Raw genomic sequence first — 19,474 nt, 5'->3', positions numbered from 1 at the left:
GACAGGAAGAAGAAGAGGTTAGTGAGAGTTGGGGCAGAGAGGAAGAGGAGTGCTGTGTAGTGCTTGCCAGGCCCACTGACACATGGCGCTGTGCTGTACTCATTAAGCCTGAGCCCCACTTTGTTCATAGTAAGCCACGGCCTTTCAATTACACAAGCCCAATCCCATTAAAATGGGATTTTGACCTGTTAAGTGTTAAAGCTTGAGTCCAGTTAATGAGATTCTTCTTGTTGTGGGTCAGTGACTGACTGGAGAATTGATCAGGACTTATACAAGGAGTAGCATCACAGTGTTAGACGGCCTATGTGTTAATGCAGCCAAGAACTTGCACGCACACACACACGCGCGCACACACACACAGCTGACAGCACCACACAGCTAGACACTCCTTCAGGAGCCCATAGACAGATGCACAGACACACCAGAGAGAAACCCACATCTTCAGCCTGATGCCGGCTCCACATGTGGGGCATCTCTCTGGGACAGTGAGAAAGGGATGAGAGTGGTGCCATCACACACACCATCCCTTGAGGTGAGCGGAAAGATGAAAGTTGAGAGAAAGAACTGAAGCATGAAGGGGAAAGGACGGAAAAAAAACACCCCCCTTGATCACACAGCTGGTACTCACGTTCAGACTCCACCAGTTCCTGCACAATATTCTCCTTGCTCTTGTAAAACGGGAACTTGCGTGAGAGGTTGAAGCTTTTTTTGCGCTTTACTTTGACTGGCTGCTTGTCGATGTGTGGGTGAGAAGGGGGGGGGGCAATGAGAGGGTGAAAACAAAAACAGAATGGGTTTCAATGAAAGTACACCCATGCACAAAAACAAATGAAATGTAAACAAAACAATACACGTCAAATAATGAAAATGAGAAGCAGGTAATGGGTGGAAATGAATGGCATATCAATGTGAAGGAAACAGGCTTCTGTTTACCAACTTAAACATGTACCATTTTCATTCAATTGAATCTGCTTGCATTATAGATGATACAGAAACAACATTACATCTGATTTATACTTCTGCAAATTACATCTGACAGATCAGCCTCTGACAAATGTGCAGACATTTTGTAAGTGCACATTCCTTAATATCACTGTGGAGGTTACAGAGACCCCTCATCTCTACGGAGCTTCTGTGTAATCTATACAGTAATATGAGCACTTTTTGTGCTCGCTCCAGCGAGCAGGTGCTGGTCTCTTTCCCACACTCAGGGGGGAAGTAGGCCATCTCCCTGGGAGCCAAGCAGCAGCTCGGAAGACAGCCTCTCTGGCACCAGGGCAGGGAGCAGCTGGCCCACTACACTTACCCTGTTAGACTCAATCATGCCTGTCCTGGCGTGGAACTTGACTGTTTTTAACCTGGCCCGCTCCTTCTTCTCCACTCTGTGAGGAAAAAAAAAAAGTTTAGGCTGGCCATGAATGGCAGTAGTCACATTAGCTTTGTCTGGCATTAGTGCACCACAAATGAAGAGCGAGCGTACCTTTTCTTGCTTGGAATGACCCCAATCTGCTCGCTCTCTCCATGTGGCGTGACCAGCCTCGCCTGCCACCACTCGTCGTCAGAAGCATTTATGACATGGAGGATATCCCCGTAAGAGAAGCTCAGGCCTTGGCTGGGAAGGCAGCTGTCCCTCGTTCGATCATAGTCAAACAAAGCTCTACAAAAACAGAAACTTTGGTTACTCTCCTTCCTTCCTTTTATTTTGATTGTGTGTAGAAATTCCACATGCATCAAGATCAAATTACTGTGTCCGCACTAGCTCTGAATGCCCTGCATTACATTATTGGTCTGTAACTTCTTCTTATACTTCACATTGCTTGCATATTGGCTGTGAACTTTTAATAACAATGTCAAGTGAAAGTCACCTTTTATACTTTCAGACATGTCAGCCACTGCATTCTAGTGTTGTATTGAAACAGCAAGTGTTTATCTAACTGTACAGAGATAATGTGGAAAAGAATGTCACATCGTCTTCCCAAAACATGAATTTGAAGCATGCCATTCATACATTTCCACTTGACATTTATAACTGTTGTTGCCACATACTTTCCACCACAAACATATACTGTTCATTGTCATTCTGAGTGCGTCACAATCTTGCCAGACAGGTAAGCCCACTGCCATTCTACAAGTATTCATACCTGTTTTACAGGTTGAAACTTAGCTTGACCTACAAGTCTATATCTACAGGCCATATCCGTGTATGGCTGCCATTTTATGGCCAGTATATATAAATTTTCTCCTCCAGTTAAAGGTTTTTTTTCTGCTGTACTTCCGCCAAATGAAACCGCGGCTGATACTGCTGAAACTGTCATGATGCAATCTAGGGGAAGCTTATCTGCTAATGTGCTCTACAGGGAAACAAGTGTACTTTTAACTAAGTTTGATAAGTCGAATTCCAAGCCTTAACCATGTTATTGCACCTTTACATACTTACAAAGCGTTTCAGAGAGAATGTGAGCACATGTGACACTGTTTTTTTTTTTGTTTTTTTTTGAGAACACCTTAGAGGCTTAACGCCTCCACATTCCTGAGGCTGGGCTGGGAGGACATGGCGGCTCCTGCATCAGCCGGCTAACTAGACAGCTTTTCCAACATAACTGTGGGCTTAGTCACCCGCACAGGAGCAGGCTAGGCTCTACATGTCTCATAGGAGCCGTATATAAGAGAGGCATGAGTCAGACTGGTTAACACTCTTTCTATAGCGGTCCACCAATGAAATAACATCTGCATACTTCTGATATATCCGAGTAAGGTCCGTTACTATTGAACTTAACCTTAACTTAAACTGAACCTAAGCCTAATAGCTACATTACTAGATTGATTTAGCTTAAGTGAAGCGCATTAGTGCTTCAGTAGAAACATGGTGAAGCACTTGGACTATGCAGTTACATCACAGTCCTTTCACCTTGACTCCTGTGAGTCCGTTGTGACTCGCTGCATTTATGTGAGCAGAGGGATGCCACCTGTTTTAATTCCTAAATGAGCCTCCATCCAGTTTGGCAAGCGGCCCGAAATGTCATAACGCAGGTCATTTCGACAAGCCTCACTGTCAATCTATGTTACACAAAGTGGAGTCAATGTCATATGTGGCATCAAAACAGCGACAGGGAATGCCTGCCCATCAGCGTTTTTGATGGTGATGAATAGTATCAACTCAATGCCCTAAATGAAATGCTACCCTACCAATAGCTCAGTGTGATGCATCATGTTTTACTACATCATCTATACAACCTATGTCATGCTGCTGTTCTCCGACAGTGTGGCTGATTTTGACAACATGTGCTTTCAGGCTTTATTCTCCCCTACAGACAGGTAGAGGTTTATTATGCAAGAGTGGCAATTTTGACAACAGATCATAGAATTTGATGTTGTGAGTACAAGCATGACTGTCTGCGAGTGTGTGTTCTCCAGCTTTACCTGACGTAGAGGGAGCGTTTCTCGCTGGTGCGCAGGGAGCCTGATCCTGAGCTCATGCTGCTGTTCATCATCTGCTCCCTCAGGTCGTGGATCTTGGACTCAAAGCGACTGTACTCTGCGCCGGAGGAAACAAAGAAACTGTGTCAACATTACCCCAAAAATAGTCCCTCGAGCATATCCTACGCCTTTGGGCTTTGAAGTTACACGCAAAAGGTCAAGGTGGTATTGAACGTGTCAAACAAAGGGCTGAAAGAGTGTTGGACCTTGCTCTGTTTCGCTGAAAAAAATCATTGTAGATCTCTGTGTCTCAGTTAGTGAGCTGGAGTGAATAGAGGAAAGGTTCAGCGAATCCTTAGGCTGATTAATGACCCCAGGAACAGATGGTTTATCACAGATCTGCCTTACATATCCAGTAATGTCTCATGTCAGGTAATTAATTATACAGATTAATTAAGTTCAACATGGGCTCTTTAGTGTGGTTAAAAAAAGGGAAGGCCTCCAACAATTTCCAATGCATGACCATTTGTCATAGGTGTGTAAATCCAGTCGCCGCTCAGGAGCCCGGGGATGATGTATGATTCCACCTGGACCTCCTCATTAAGAATGCTCTCATTAGCCTGCTGTGCACAGCGTGCTCTGCGCCCAGGCTGCTGGAACAAGCGAGGCCACCGCACCACACAGCACACGGATAGATAAACAGACCAGCAGATGCAGCTAGAAAAACAAGAAGGCTAGGTCGCTCATGTGATCACACAAAGGAGACGCCCGGACCACAAAGAAGCAGCACTGTGAGCTCCTACTTTTGACATATACCTAAATGTTTTGACAATTTTTACTTTACACAGCTTACGAAAGAAAAGTAATTACAGTTCGTGTTTTCAGGACTGCACAGGAATCTAGCTGTAGATAACTAGAATCATATTGTTATTGGCAAGTGATAATGTACCCTATTGCTAGAATGACAACCTATCTGTGTCTTGATCATAACTGGCCAATAAAAGACTTGAGTGAGAGAGAATCCACAGTTAGACCACATATCTCCTTTACTGCCAGGCCCTTAGGGGTTGACTCCTACCTTACAGCTTGATCATCCATAGCGGGCAACACTTCCTGTAACGTGAACACCAAAAGATCAAAGTCCAGGTCGAACAAGCCTAAAAGTAGCATGGAAAAACAAACACCCATGCCCGCAAAGGCGATTTCTTCGAAGTTAGTCCAAGCTCCTGGAAAACTTCTGGGCAGGTGCAAAGACAAGCAAACAAAACCTAAAGGGGATTCAATGCAAACACATAACCTGCCCTCGGCCGGGTGCCAGCTCTCCACCCTGGTCTCTGCTCAAAGGGTTAACAATACACCAGTGACGCTGCAAGGTGAGGTAACCAGACACCGCCTGACTGCTTGTAACCAAGAGCAACGTCCTAGCACTCCTAGAACAGCGACAGCACACGCGGAAACAGCCATTCAGACTAGCCCACTTGGCTCTCTCAGGCACAGGAGACACGGGTGAACGGCAGCTTGAGAGAGGAGGGGTAAAGGGACAAGACAAAGAGTAGCTAAACAGAGAGCGAGAGCAGTCTTAATGCCCCTGCTTCACAATACCACCAACCTGAAGGTCTGGCTGAGAGCTGTGCCGCTGAGATATTGCTATGCCGAGCACAGGTGGTAGAGCTAAATGCCTAACATCCAAACGGTTCATGTGAACACTGTGAGGACAAGGGGAGCAGGAAGGGGACCTGAACTACAACCAGCTTTAAGCCTCTGTGGGAAGTTAGGGTGGGAATCATAAACTAAAACATGAATTGCTGATGTGCCTTGTTTACAATGACATCAGAGTACAGGCAAATTATCTATGTATAGTGTATATCAACAATTATCTGTGCAAGAAAAGACACTCTGAATCAATCTCTGAAAATACATTTATCAATCTACACTCACTTTATAATGAAGCACGTTCAGTTTACAGTAATTTCATAGTCTCATGATATAAACAGTAAAGGAAGTACACACCTGTTACACAGAAAAGGAAGGATACTCCCAGTACTTAAACAGAACACTCTGTGACCCTGGTGAATGAGTCTCACCAAACACTGCGACAGCACCACATTAGATATATTATCTCTATCGACTGTTTGTCCCACCCTGAATATCGAGCACGCGGAGCAACAGAAAATGGAAACTAATCTTTCAGAAGAATGAATGGACTGTAAGGAAATCAGAACCTAACTGAACAGCGGCGTTCAGTCCTTGGATAACTCACGAGTAGGGTGCATTTTTAAGCAACTTCCTTAACTGATGGCTGGCCAAAGATCAGTAGTTGATGAATGATTAAAAGCTCTTAATACGGGGTGCCCTAGCGGTTAAGGCGCTGACCATAAACCACATCTCTTTCTCCTTTCATTTTCTGTCATCTCACTACAGTCAGCTATCGAGTCAAAAATAAATACAAAATAAGAGTCTAAAACTGAAAGGTCTAAAGTTTATTACTTTGTATTTACTCTGGAAACAGACAGTCTGTGCACCAGCAGAAGTAAATTGGGAATGTGATGCAGAAATTAAATAAACATATTGAAATGAATGAATAAAATAAAAATGACTAAATAAAAAAGGTAATTAATGCCATCAGTCAGAATTGCTGCTCCCACTGATTGTGATGAAAAACAATGATTTTGCCTGCCATTTATACTGGGCAGAACGTGCATGAACATACAGGGAACTCACATCTTAACCCATGCTTTATCAACAAATACGAGGTGAAGCCTGCAACAGCAAAAGCTTCTAAAAGGCTAACCCAATTATCTGATGACACTTACAGTCAGTGTTTCTATTTAAGAACATAATACATCTACCTGGTTAAGAATGACTCAAATGTGCGATGTTGATTAATACATTCTTAACCAGTCCAGCAGTTTACAGTGATCAATTATTCATTAACACTCTACTCAAAAGCACACCTTTAAAATGCTGGCAGTCCACAATTACTAACGTTAAAACTCTCTCCCTTAGAGCACTAAATACACAAGAGCTAGCCTATATTTTTAGGAGTGACCCACAGGAAGAAAAGACAGCTAATAGAAACTGGGACTATTCTGAATCTCTCACTCCCACTGCGTGTCCTCATTAGTCGTACAGCTTTTATATTTGGGGGAACGGTCGCTTCTCTTTTGATCCAGTTATGCAACACAGCAGGCATGTACTTGTAATGTGAGACTGTGTTATGTTCTCAGGGAGAGTCAAGCCCGTGAAGACACACACCCCCTCCCCAATAATATACTGCAGGAGGAAAACATAGACCCCGGCTAAACTATTCCTACAAACTTCTGTAACGCACACTGGTGTGAGTGTGATAAGAGTGCACCAAGTTTAACATTTCCTCCAAGGCCCTCCTCCCATTTCCTACATGCAAAGATTTTTAGAGTAATTACACTTCTTGATAGCGGGCACCATGTGGTTATATACCCCTCACTTCCATTCCTTCGAGGTGAATCTGAGTTAAAGACGCGGTGATGCTCCAGTGAGCCACTGAGAGTCAGAAGGGGGGTTCCTGCTGCAGCCTGCGTGCTCTGTTGTGGCTTCTTGTAGTCTTCAGTGCTGGCCCTCCATCAGAGGTCTGCGGTCGCTCGGGTCCCAGCCTCTGCCCCTGAGAATACTCTCCAGGCAATTTGCCCTGCATAAACTAGCGTTTGCCTTCCACTTCCTCCCCCTGACTGACTGTCCTTGTACCGCTCACAGGGGGTTCCTCCTGCTCCAAACTCAAACGAACGACATGTCACGCACCGCTTTAGGATGCCAGCAGAATTACTGGCAACAGATCTCAGGTCACCAGAGGGGATGCAGGAAGTCAATCATTTGCCAACACTCGACTCGTGTGTTTGGAGTAGTTAAGCATTGTGCACAAACAGACAACTGTCCTTCACTGGGTTACAAAGGGGGCGCAGAGCTGAAAGCATGGTTTGGTATGGAAAACAAAGGGTCCCTTCAACTAACCACATCGTTATTCAAGATGCTGCCTGATTGGTCGGGCATGCGGGACAACATCAACTCACATGGAGAAGAATGAAGCATTATAATCAGCATTTGGTAGCAGAAGGAAAACCTATACCGCAATATTGTCCGTTTTGATCTCAGCCTGTGTCTGTCTTTAGCTTAGCACCGTGCCAATTCACCGATCCTGTTCCACTTCAATTTCCATGACCTTGGACAGTTATTGGACAGATGCAGCTTGTGTTTTATTGAAAGAGAAAAGGAATATGGGGTAAAAGCATGCTACAACGTATGCCCCTTCGCATTCCTGTCATAGTCCAACCTGAGAACTCAGCCCAGATCTAAAGCTCACAATATCCTTCCCATTGTTGTTTTAGCATGCTCGAGTACACATGCAAAAGAACTACAAAAACACTGAGGACAAATGCCACTGCCAAAGACGCTGTAATGCACACCTCTACAATGTAGTGCTACAAAAGAAAGACTGGTGTCATTTTGTGACTAAATTAGAAAACTACCTCACAGGTTAGCCAACAATACAAGTCTGCTGTAGTCAGCATGAAAATGGTCATGTGGTCAGAGAGCTGAATGTCCAAAGTCTGGTGTGGCAGTGACATACAGACATAATGTAAATGTACAGAGGTGAGCTCACAGGTGAGGTCACTGTTTAAACCACCGGCACCAAGCTCTCTCACACACACACACACACACACACACACACACCTGTCTGACCACACCTCTGTGTCCCCACCTAAAGACTTAGGTTACATAAGAACAATAAAGCAGCGTCTGAATGAATCCTGCAGCATATAAACTACAACATAAAGCTACTTAAACTAACCTTTAGTGGATATGAAAGTGAGAAATAACAATAAAAAGAAGTCAAAAACAAATGCAGATAGCAGGTAATGGCAGGGGTTTACCACAGAGGTGGTGGTATTAAGTTACGTTACAGTAGGGGTGAGGCTATCACATGTCTGCCATGGTATATTATGAATAATCTAACTGCTGGTTAAAAGAGGAGGTTAATGGTTGTTTCTCGGTGGCTCGGTCGCAAAAGGTAGCGTACACTTTCTATAGCGTTACTACAGGAGTGAAACTACAGGTTCATGCTAGGAGGAAGAGCCACAAGCTACACCTCGGTCAGGATAAACCTGTTCTACAATAAAACAAAGACTCACGGAGTTTGTTCCGGTTTCAATGTGTCAGTATTTCCACGATCTTCCTTCCTCGTCTCACCTCAACCTGAATGAAACTCTTTTGCTCTATTATTTCGCCGTCGCAGCCGCCGGTAGTTTCTTCATCCAGCCATTAGAGAGTTCATGCAGCTTCTGCTCTGCTGCTGTTGTGTTAGAGCCCATCCCCCATCCACACAGGCTGGTAGACAGATAAAAGTTGAACGTTTTTGTTTTTTTTCCCCCCCTTTTCCGTTTTTCCACCTTCAGTTTAAAACCCTTTCAAACTTTCCTCCGGCGTCGTAATGGAAGTGGAGCTCGGCACCGGCCGCTTTAATGTCCTCTTTCCATCGCCGTGCCGGGTTGTGTTCACGGACAGCGGCTGCTCACAGGAGCTCGGAGTTTGAACAGGGAGGACAACAGCGGCTGGTTTGCCCGCCTTGCAGTTGGCTCAACACTTCAGCTCTGCTAACACAAGATCCGCCCCTGAACCTGAATACTGGGTAACGCGAGCCTGCCCTCATTTACAGCCACAGTTTATCATCCACCAGGTAGAGCTCACGCTGCCTAGCAACGTTAAAGGGGGCATTCCTGTGATTTAACTTTATTCAACACTTTATTGTGAGACTCGTGAGAATCCAGAGCTTTATTTCCAAGCACTCTGCACCATTGCACTATTGTTTTTTTTTGGTTTGTTTAGATATATATGTATAACTGTACATAGTAGTTTATGTGTATGTTTGTTGAGCTAGTTGTCCTGTTTATTTATGCTCCTTGTTGAGTCCTTGTCCTTGGAAAAAAAGTGATTCTGGTTCTGTTAATTCAATAAGATTAAAACCCCTTAGATTCAACATTTTCCACAATGCAACAGGATCATTAAGATCAACATATAACTTAAAGAGGTAGAGGTGCTGGAAGCTAAGCTAACCAGCTGCCAGCGGTGCCTTCATATTTACTGTACAAACACACAAATGCTATCAATGTTCGTGTACAACCCTGAGGAAGAATGCAAATATTTACCCAAAATATTGAGTTATTCTTTCATGCCTGTAGTTTGTAATTCGTGTTTATTATACATTTAGTCTCTAAGCTTCAAGAGCTGTATGATTTAAGTTTATGTTGTGGTCACATTCTAATAAAATTGTGTTTAATTAAATTAGCACAAACAAATTATGTATTAATTATTATAAGTACAGGTTAAATCAGAATAGCCAAATAGCAAAAAATTCTATACCTAACTAGTTATGTAACACATAAGCAGGTAAAGGTTGTTTGATGATAGTCCTTTCCAGTACAGTCCAACAAAACTGAGTTTAGTACCATTTTGAAACAATATCAGACAGTATTCATGTGTGATATGAAACAGCTCACCTTCAGGCCTGTACTGAGCTATGATGGTGACAGTCTGTCCAGCTCTCTTCAGTGCTGCAGCCGCCTGCTCATGTGTGGCATTCCTTAGATTCACTCCATTCACCTGCAACAAACCAGGCCGAGAAAACATTTAGCGAGAAAACCCAGATTAGTTCCTAAAACTTTGCTACTTGTCTAAATATTATCTGTACAGGAAACGAGTCTAGCTGGATGGAGCAAAGTTTACCCTCGAGCTGGACGGTTTCATTTCAGCCTGTGGAGATAAGATCTGCTCTTATCATGTAAAGGCCTAACAGAGAGGCCTGTATAAAAATGATAGGATTTTTACTGAAAAACAGGACCACTGATTTTAAATAAAATAAGTGTTTCACAATCATGTTGCAGCAAAGACATTTATTCACCCTTGGATTGCATAACTTCCAGACTATATGTAGAATTTAAACAAAACAGGCATATATTTGTAGGTACTGAAAAGGTTAAGAATTATGAAATACAAGTCAAGGGATTTAAATATGTAATTTTTTGGATACTTTATTGATTCACAAAGCTAAGCTCCCTCTGAGTTGTTATGGATTTAATGTCTTGCTCAAGGACATTTCAGCAGGGCATGTGTTTGCTGGCTTTCTAAACACTAGACCACCTAATTCTATCATCATTATTCTGACGACGGGAGTTGGCTGAAAATCTCTGACAACAGAGAGAGCTTGAGATACTGACCGAAAGAATCCGGTCGCCCCTCCTCAGCTCGCCGCTCAGGTCAGCCGGCCCTCCTGCCAGGATGAAGGAGACGAATATGCCTTCTCCATCCTCCCCGCCAACGATGTTGAAGCCCAGGCCTGTGGAGCCCTTGTGCAGCAACACCTTCCTCGGCTCCCTGCCAAACAGAGTGACAGCGTTAGGGTGAAGGGCAGGACAGAGAGCATAGAAGAGGTGGGCAGAGAGAGAGAGATATGACCAAAACTGAAACAGAAAGAGCATAAGAGTGGTACGCAGAGGCTGTGTCAGACAACAGCCATCTTCTATTGGTTTACATTGTGTAAGATCCCAAAATGTCGAGTGCATTCAGTTTAGGCAGCTGCAAGCAGTAGGCCTGCAGATCTTTTGTAGACATTAGAGTGCTTTAAATAGAAACATTTAAATCATTACTCTCCAGGACCACTCACCACTAGAACGCAAATGATTAACCATGTAATAATCACGTACTAATCATATTACTAATAAAGATCATTTGGATTACACTGATAACACTGCAAACAGTTCTGCAAGAGATACAATGAATGCAATAAAACAAGCAGCAACGCGATTGGATCCTAATGCGTATTATCTACTGGCTATAGAACTTTCTGCTTTGCATGGTAATCTCATGGACATGTACACGTGTAAACACTTAAACACCCACTCATTTTAATATACGCAGACACAATGAGCCACCTCCTGCTCGACAGACCCACTGAAGCTCTGCTTTAGCTCCTATGACTCATCCTCCAGCAGGCTATTCAGACTGCCTTAGTTTTGAGATGCTAGAGAGGCCAAACCGCTGCTATGGTCCAGCAAAAGCCCTCTGAGAACACACTTCACACGACTGCAAACACACACACACACTCTAGGAAGCCCAATGTTTGCCTCACACACACACACACACACAAACACGTGCGCACATACTTTATATATAAATTCACACATAAACATACATGCATGCATATACGTCAGCACAGGCACACACAGTTTCCTCTCTTAAGAGAAAACACTGCATGGTTCCCATTAGTGGTCTCCTCTCACAGTACTCAGCCTGCGGTCTTCAGGAACAATTCCTACTCAATCCCTAATGGCTGCGCTCAAACTCGCTGTTAAGGCCATTTCCTATCGATGGCAGCCGAGGCAGCATTCCAGACTTTCAAAATCATACCCATGACTGCCTGGAAAAAGCGTTGATTACTCCTCTAAAAGAAATTAAGAGCATCAGAAAAGAAAGAAAAACGGCGCCATCAGCAAGTTTAACCAGATTGTTAAACTGTATTCATTTGAAATTAAGTGAATTTAGAAGACCACTAAATAAGATTGATCAACAGCAACATGAATCTGGGTCTGCGGGATACCTTACAATTAGTATGTCTGCCAGACAGAATCAGGGACAGATTCAATATGATTGTACTGACGAAGATTAAAACTCCATTATGTTCTTGCTTCTTTTTTCCATATATTTATTTTGATCTTTTGAGTACAAGGGATCAAGAACTACAATAAAAAAAAATGGGAAGTGGCAAACACCTTTAAATATGCTGAAACAACTGGCTTGCCTTATAACAAGTCAAGCTTAAAATAACCTCGCTTTCCATCTTGAGCTTTTCCCCCCAGCTCGAGGAGGCACACAGATCTCCACGGTTACCTTAGGATCCGGAACCGGTGCTTGCTTCTGAAAGAGCATTTCCTAACAGTGCGTTCAGGCAGGCTCCTCACCAGCAACATGGAAGATGAGATGTTGACTGTGAACATGGTATGGCACATTGCTCAGCTCAGCGTTAGCTCCTCGAACCCTCTTCCTATCTGGCCTTCCGCTGAGAGAGGGGCTACAATTTTAGAATCTCCTGTGTTCGTGGTCTGGTGTTCCCTATCTCATCCTTGTGCGCTGTGATGGAAAACAGTTCCACTTTGGGCTGTCACACATGCTCTCTCCCCATCATCACCAGCAAGGCAAGACTTAACACTTAACCCTAGCGCTCCCACGCAAATCACCTTTTTTCAGTTCTGCAGGAAGAGGCCAAAATCAGCCCTCAGTCACATCTGGAATAACCAGGGCCGGATTACATCAAGAGCAGCAGGACTCGGTGGATATGTCAAACTGGAGGTTATCCAAGTTTGATCCTCTTTCACACCGTGCTGTCCCATCGTCTCTGCTCTGATGCTGCTTTGGGTCTGCCCCCCACCCCCCTCCCCAATACAGCACACCAGCATTCCTGTCTGTCAGCTTGGCCCTCTGGAGACTAGGCAGACAGATTCCCAGAAGCTCCTTGCTAATTTGTCAGAGCGTAAACAAACTGAGGAGCTCATGAACTGACTTTCACGACATTTGGGCCTTTGATTTGACGCCCTCATAGTCTGTGACCTGGCTGCATGCTGGAAGCTGGCTTTTCCTCACTGGAAAGTAATGTGCAGACTACTGTGGAATATTTGAACACATACAATAAGGCCAGTGCCTTTTATTATCTTACAGTTGGTGCAGCTCTCCAAAGGAGCAGTATGCACGTTTGTGTTTCTGCATGCACCGTTTGTCCATAGGGTGTGGATCGCCTGGCCATTTCCATGGAAAATGGGAGTGAATTCCAACAGTTTTAAATGCAAGTTTCAAGTCCTCCCTCTCTATCACAAGACCTGCCTCCCCTCCCTCCCCCCCTTTTCCCTTTTCATCCATGCCAGGAATGTAAACAGTAATAGAGCGGTAAAAAAGCCTTTCTCTTTGCCCAGCCATTTCTCCTGCGACTCTTTTCTCTAATTCAGAACTCCCACCCCTCTACCCCCCCACCTATATTTCCCTGTCTGCTTCAGTGTTTTGGCTGAGGCGGTCGCAGCTCAGTCCTAAAGCTGTGAATGGATATCTGGGCTGTGGGGTTCAGCGGGTCATGCTGCCCTGGACTCAGCCAAGTAATTGTCTCTGCTTGGCTGATTAATGGCGGACACTGCAGATGGACGCCATTTTCCACAGACAGACACTACCTCTCGCAGCACTTTATCTCTCCATTTTCCCCTGAATGGATCACATCAGCTTATGTATAGAGGCGTATACTGATAAAATTAAAATGCTGCTTTATCACCATCTTCCTTTTCGCTGTTTAAATTTCAAGATTTTCTGTGCCTGCCTTTTACTTCATGGCCTGCTATTTCCTTCTAATATGACATAGGGAAAAATTTATTCACTGCTAAGGTGATAGACAGTTTAAGATATTTCATGCCTCTCACTGTGACTAAGAATAAAATCGGAGCGATGAATGATTAACACCTACGACGAGTACTCAGCTGAATCTGCTGTGATTACTTTTATTTTAACACCCCCCCCCCCCTTTGCTTTTGCAGCTTTTAAAAACACCAACCAAAGGTCAAAGTGTTTCTCGTTATTGATGACTGAATTCTTGTGCTGACCAGTCAAAGGTTTTCTGTGTGAGCCACATTCAGTTACTGATTAGCTCACCTGCTGCTGCAGTCCGCAGGCTAACCAGCCACCTAACCAGAAACCTTGTTGTGTGCAGCCCTGATAGGAGCTGCTTGTTTAGAAATTGTGCACACTGTCACCACTACATACACGTATGTTTACACCAAACATACATATTTAAACACAGAGGATTTATCTCTTATCAAGTCCAATGTGGACAGAGACAAGGGCACAAGGGATCCATGTACAGTACTGACATATCTCTAGAAGACGGGGGTAATATCAGATGGAGAAGGGGGAGGGGGTGTTGGGGGATGTGTCTGTGATGACACCACTGAGGGGAATGTGCAGATGGGCAGAGGGCCGATACAAGCTCTGACTCACGCCTCACAACCAGCTTGCTCCACTTCTGTGGAAGCCTGTGCTTACTACAGCCATCTAAAATAACCCTTCCAGGTTGGAGCCAATGGGGGGCCTGTCAGTCGATGTAGCTGGATGCTCATTTGCTGTGATTGGGAATCAAATTGGCTATGATGTCCTCCAAGACAATGCCAAAGTGGACATGACACACCACTAGGGGAAAACAGGTGCATGTATGGTCATGTGTGGGCTGTTCTAATTTGCTAATTTGCTGATTTACGAGTTGTCGAGGATTTATACCCACACAGGTATGCGTCTGTGTCATAACTGTATGTTGCACTTAAAGCGAGTGTGTATCTCCGTGTGTGCTTGTATGTGTCAGCATGTTATGAGCTAAGGACTCAGTGTACAGTATGTGTGCGTGATTGGTGCTGGCAGCATGGGTGACGAGAGGGGTAAGACCTGAGTGCATGGCCTGGTTTTCCCAGTGTGCAGATGAATCATGACAGCTGCAGGACTGTCTGCTGCCACTGGTCTGCTGGCCCGTACCGGATCAGGCTCTTACTCCCCATTACATTCATGGTAACAGCAAAGCTCAGTGTTTATATTTACATACATAGAGGAGCAGGCAAAACATTCCAACAGTGCAAAGCAGAATATTTGTGTTGGTTGGGCAGCTGCAGTCAGCCCTCCCATCCTCCTGTACTGTCCTTTCTTTTTAACAACACAACCTGGCTTTAGTTACAGCCAAATGACAAGATCAGAATCTGTCCTTTTCTCTTACACTCACACACACACACACACACACACACACACACTTACAGGAAAACACATATTGGCAGTTTATGGCATATATGGTACACAATATAAGCTATGTTCAACACAAACACGTTACATAAAAGCAATGGTTCACACACACAGAAACATTAAGGGATTCATCCATGAGGTGATGCACGATGGACAAGACTGTCGATATACTGTAATAACTAAGTGAAACAAATAAGTGAACCAACAAACAGGAGGCCTTTTGCACATTTGGTAATGCCAAACAGTGAAAAAAACACATTGCCATAAATATCATGTATATTATTGTGATATTCAGCTGTAACCACCAGTGAAAGTAGCTTGGCCCGAGATAGAGGCTTAGTTTTATCGATGCCTCCTGACAGATGGAATTGAGCAGCTTGTGGGAGCGTGAAGCCCTTTCGGCTGCACTCCTGTGGAGATGTGTTTGTGAAGAGCAGGTACGACTCCATTTTAAACTGCGATAAACAGGGCCCTATTGTTATAGATTCATAGATGTGAGCAGATTAGAAAATTGATGGACAAATAATGGCTGCGGGGGTAGACCTTTTAAAATACAAAAAGGAAAGCAAATAAACAAAACAATAGGCTAATTTCTTATAAAACAGTTCAGCTCTACGGTCAGTTATATGTATTATGTATAATATTTTGTTTTTCAGCACACCTAATGTGACAGCATTAAAGATTAAGTATGAGTCAAGCACTGTGTCATACAAACATAAAAAGCAGAAACATACAATGGAGTTAAGTAGACATGAGGTGGGGAGACATTTACATGCAAACACAGAGACAGAAAGCTAAAATAAAGCTGTGCTTAAAAGTAAGAACTCCATCAACACAAGTATCAACCTGCCACCCCCTCCCTCCCTCTCATCTCCTTTTCTTCTGTCCAGTGCCATCTTACTCCTCCGAGTCTATTTATTCTGCTTGTGTAATTTGTGCACAAATGTGGCACAAAATACTATTGCTGAAGCAGGTAGCCTCTGTACCTTTCTGACCCTACTCCTGTCTGATGCCAGATCCAAATGCTGAGCTCTACAGCGGAGGGTTAGCTAAGCAAGGCGTGATGGACTAGGTTAGTACCTGCCAGAGAAGGGGAGCGGACCTTGGCACAAGGGAGCAGGGGAAGGACAGAAGCCTCTGTAGAGGGCCTGGGGCACCTTGCTGTCCCCAGGTTTGTGGATGACACTGTAAATAGGTTCAGCCCTGCTGTGGGGTACAGGAATCACAGTGAATGGGACAAGTGTAGGACACAAATAAAGCACACATACCAACAAAGATGCAACAAATGTACATGTAGACAGCTTGTACAAGGACATTACAGGGCCACATAACGAACACTCGTCCGGTAACACATTCACTCCACAACACACATAAACGCCTGCATGCAAACACACACACACACACACACAGACACATACATACAGGGGGAATACAGCCTTCTCCCCAGAGCTGTGGGTTAAGATGACTCAAGGCCTCGTGGGACACTCCAATCAAGCCTCTAAGAATGCTACTTCTGATCCAGTACTTGGATAGGAGGTCAAAGGTTAAAACAGTCATAACAAGTACAAGAAGTGACAAGCGGCCTCTCTGCAAAGTATTTGGTCAGCACACGGCCTCCACACACTGTCAACCTAGAATACCGTATGCACCACCAGGGCCCTGGTGAACTTAGAATTGTAAACAAAGCATTATTTTGCTTCATGAAACACTTCATAAGGTCGATTTAAATTGCTGTACGTACATGTGTCGCTAAAGTAAACCGCACCATGACAACACCTTTAAAACAACAACAAAATAGAGGCTGCAAGGAACAAAGAGAAACCCATGCAAAACTAAAAATAACTCTAAACAAGATTGAGTAATTTAATTTTATACAATTTAGCTCCACAGCAATGTTTTTCACTTACTATTACAACAGCAGGAACACAATAATGCCTGTAGCTGATATCCACAAACAATCTACTGTATATGCTGTGATTATTAAAATCTACACTAGCCTGTATGAGTGTAATGTATAGGAAGAGGATCTTTCACGGAGGAAACGGTCTGTAACCTACCTTGTGAAGTCTTCCTCCCCGAGCATGTGGCGGGGAACTGGTGAGTACCTGGACGGGGTGACCTGGGGCGGCGGGTACACTGGCTTGGGCTCCATCGCACCCATGTAGTTGTGGCTGACGTGGTTGTCTACCATAGTGGGGAAGGCTGGAGGGAGGGCCAGGCCAATAGGGGGAAAGAAAGAATGATCACAACAAAGGCACAATAGGAACACTGCATAAGGCTTCACACAGAAACCCCAAAGCAAAAAGACTGATTATCTCTGTTAAACAATTTTATTCTGAAGAAAAGAAAGATCTAAAATGTGTGCACCTGAAATTATAGTAATATCCCCTTAGTGCACACATGGTAAGCATAGTAGGGACAAGTTTGTTGGTCTGTAAACTGTAGACAGGTTGGGTAATCATTTCAACAACTGCCTTCATTTTCTCTTCCAAATAAGTTTGCTCAATCTGTGAGCTTGTCTGCTTGTGTTTCTTACCCCATCTAACTTATTTCTAGCAATGTCTCCATGTTCCCAGATCTTAGCAATTAACTTGGTGAGAACAATGATATTATTAGCAATAGGAATTGTGGCCAAAACTACAAACATAAGACCCAGGTTGTATGAAACCAGAATTTCCTTCAGAGGAACCAAAATGGCACTAAGGGAAATTGGCTAGGCTTTTTATATACCAAAAAAAATCTCTTCTGTTCTATGTCAGTCCTAAACTTTACACATGGAGGCAGCTGAGCATGATAAAACAAGCGTTTCAAATCCAGATCATCTGACCATGGGTTATACTATCAGAGCGGGGTTAAGTCTGCATTACAGGCTTGCTTAAACCCTGAAAACTGCAAACATTTATAACATACAAAAAGCCCTCAATAGCCCCCTCTAATACTAAATCACTGTTCTGTGGAAATTTGAGATGCCGCAGCTCAAGATCGTGGGCTCTCATGAGCAGGTGGGATGTGAGAAACCATCCACACTCAGTGGGAGGCAGAGAACTGCGCTTGTTGTTGCTGTGGGTAGAATTGTGTGTGTGTGTGTGTGTTGTGTGAATGATGTGTGTGTGTGCAAGCATTCACTACATTCACTATGTGGGTGTCTGGGCATAGCAGTTTTGGGGAGAGAACAGTGATCCAACACTAAAAATCATGCAGGCCCACTGAAACATCTCTGATAAAGATAAAAAGACGATTCCCAGTACAAAAGGCTCTAACACGGACTTGGACTTATCAATCACCCTTTGTCAAACATTTTACATAATTAAACCTGTGTAGTTTTGGAGCTGGCACTTTATGGATTGGGAATATAAAATGTAGATTCCGGCTTGGACAGTGTGTGACCTGTGTTGGGCAACTGGAACAACAAGAAGAGGTAGATACGTACTGCTGGAGTAGTCTGGAGGGGCGTACATGTCATTAAGATGCACCGGTCCTGGCTTGGCCACCTTGAGATAAACCATATCGGAGGTGTTCTTCAGTGCAGCCACTGCCTCCTCATGACGCACGTCCTGTAGCACGATGTTGTTCACCTGAATGTGACGATTGTGCAAGAAAAGAGAGAGGAGGAAAAAAAGTCCTTGTATCAACACCTGAACACCTCACGTCTTGGCTGCACTGTGACAACACCAGACATCACAGCAGCCATCACACAAGCCAACACAATAATGAATCATAGCTTGAAGGTATTATGAGATTTCAGTACATTTCAACAGCGGAGTAAAAGGTTGGTGTGCTGTGCAGGTCAAAAGGAGTAGGTAGTGGTTCTAAAAACGTTTCTTTTTTAAGATTAAATTCTCCGGAAATAAAGTTTTTGAACACCCTAAATTTTAGCAAAAACTGTGCTCTTAATAATACATTACAACGTAAAGTACAGTGTATGTGAATTGAGATTGGCTTGAGATTTCTATCATTGCAAATTACAGAGCTCTTCATCACTCTAATTGGACACTTGGAGGACAGTATAGTTGATACTATGAAATGATACAGTCTGCATGTTTTCACCATACAGTAGTTCTGCCAAACTTCTCTCTGCGGTTTTGATAATGTAAGGAACAACACATATCTCATTTCAGAGACGAGTAATAGCTTGCTTTTTCTCTGTTGTCTGACATTTGACTGCCACAAAGTTTGTGTTCTATCAACTGTTCCTAATGGGACTTGCAATTAGTGT

General features: G+C 43.8%; 1 protein-coding gene across 9 annotated transcripts in view; it reads right to left on the bottom strand.

The window, feature by feature from the left end:
• dlg3 (discs, large homolog 3 (Drosophila)) overlaps positions 1-19,474 on the bottom strand; it is a 78,654-nt gene that overhangs the window by 6,054 nt on the left and 53,126 nt on the right. For 5 of the 9 annotated variants that reach the window (XM_035668797.1, XM_035668795.1, XM_035668800.1 and 2 more), the window contains 8 exons: positions 18,689-18,833; positions 17,316-17,478; positions 10,665-10,821; positions 9,948-10,050; positions 3,421-3,535; positions 1,481-1,657; positions 1,307-1,382; positions 629-728 (listed from right to left, as the gene is read on the bottom strand). In XM_035668797.1, coding sequence (XP_035524690.1) covers positions 629-728; positions 1,307-1,382; positions 1,481-1,657; positions 3,421-3,535; positions 9,948-10,050; positions 10,665-10,821; positions 17,316-17,478; positions 18,689-18,833 — 1,036 coding nt within the window. The remainder of the gene's footprint in view (positions 1-628; positions 729-1,306; positions 1,383-1,480; positions 1,658-3,420; positions 3,536-9,947; positions 10,051-10,664; positions 10,822-17,315; positions 17,479-18,688; positions 18,834-19,474) is intronic. The other 4 variants (XM_035668798.1, XM_035668802.1, XM_035668799.1 and 1 more) reach the window with 2 other exon arrangements.

This window comes from Morone saxatilis, unplaced genomic scaffold, assembly GCF_004916995.1.
Source record: "Morone saxatilis isolate NCDOM2014 unplaced genomic scaffold, NCSU_SB_2.0 Contig22, whole genome shotgun sequence".
NCBI lineage: Eukaryota > Metazoa > Chordata > Actinopteri > Moronidae > Morone > Morone saxatilis.
Note: the sequence above shows the minus strand (reverse complement) of the source record. Positions and strands in the feature narration are given on the sequence as shown.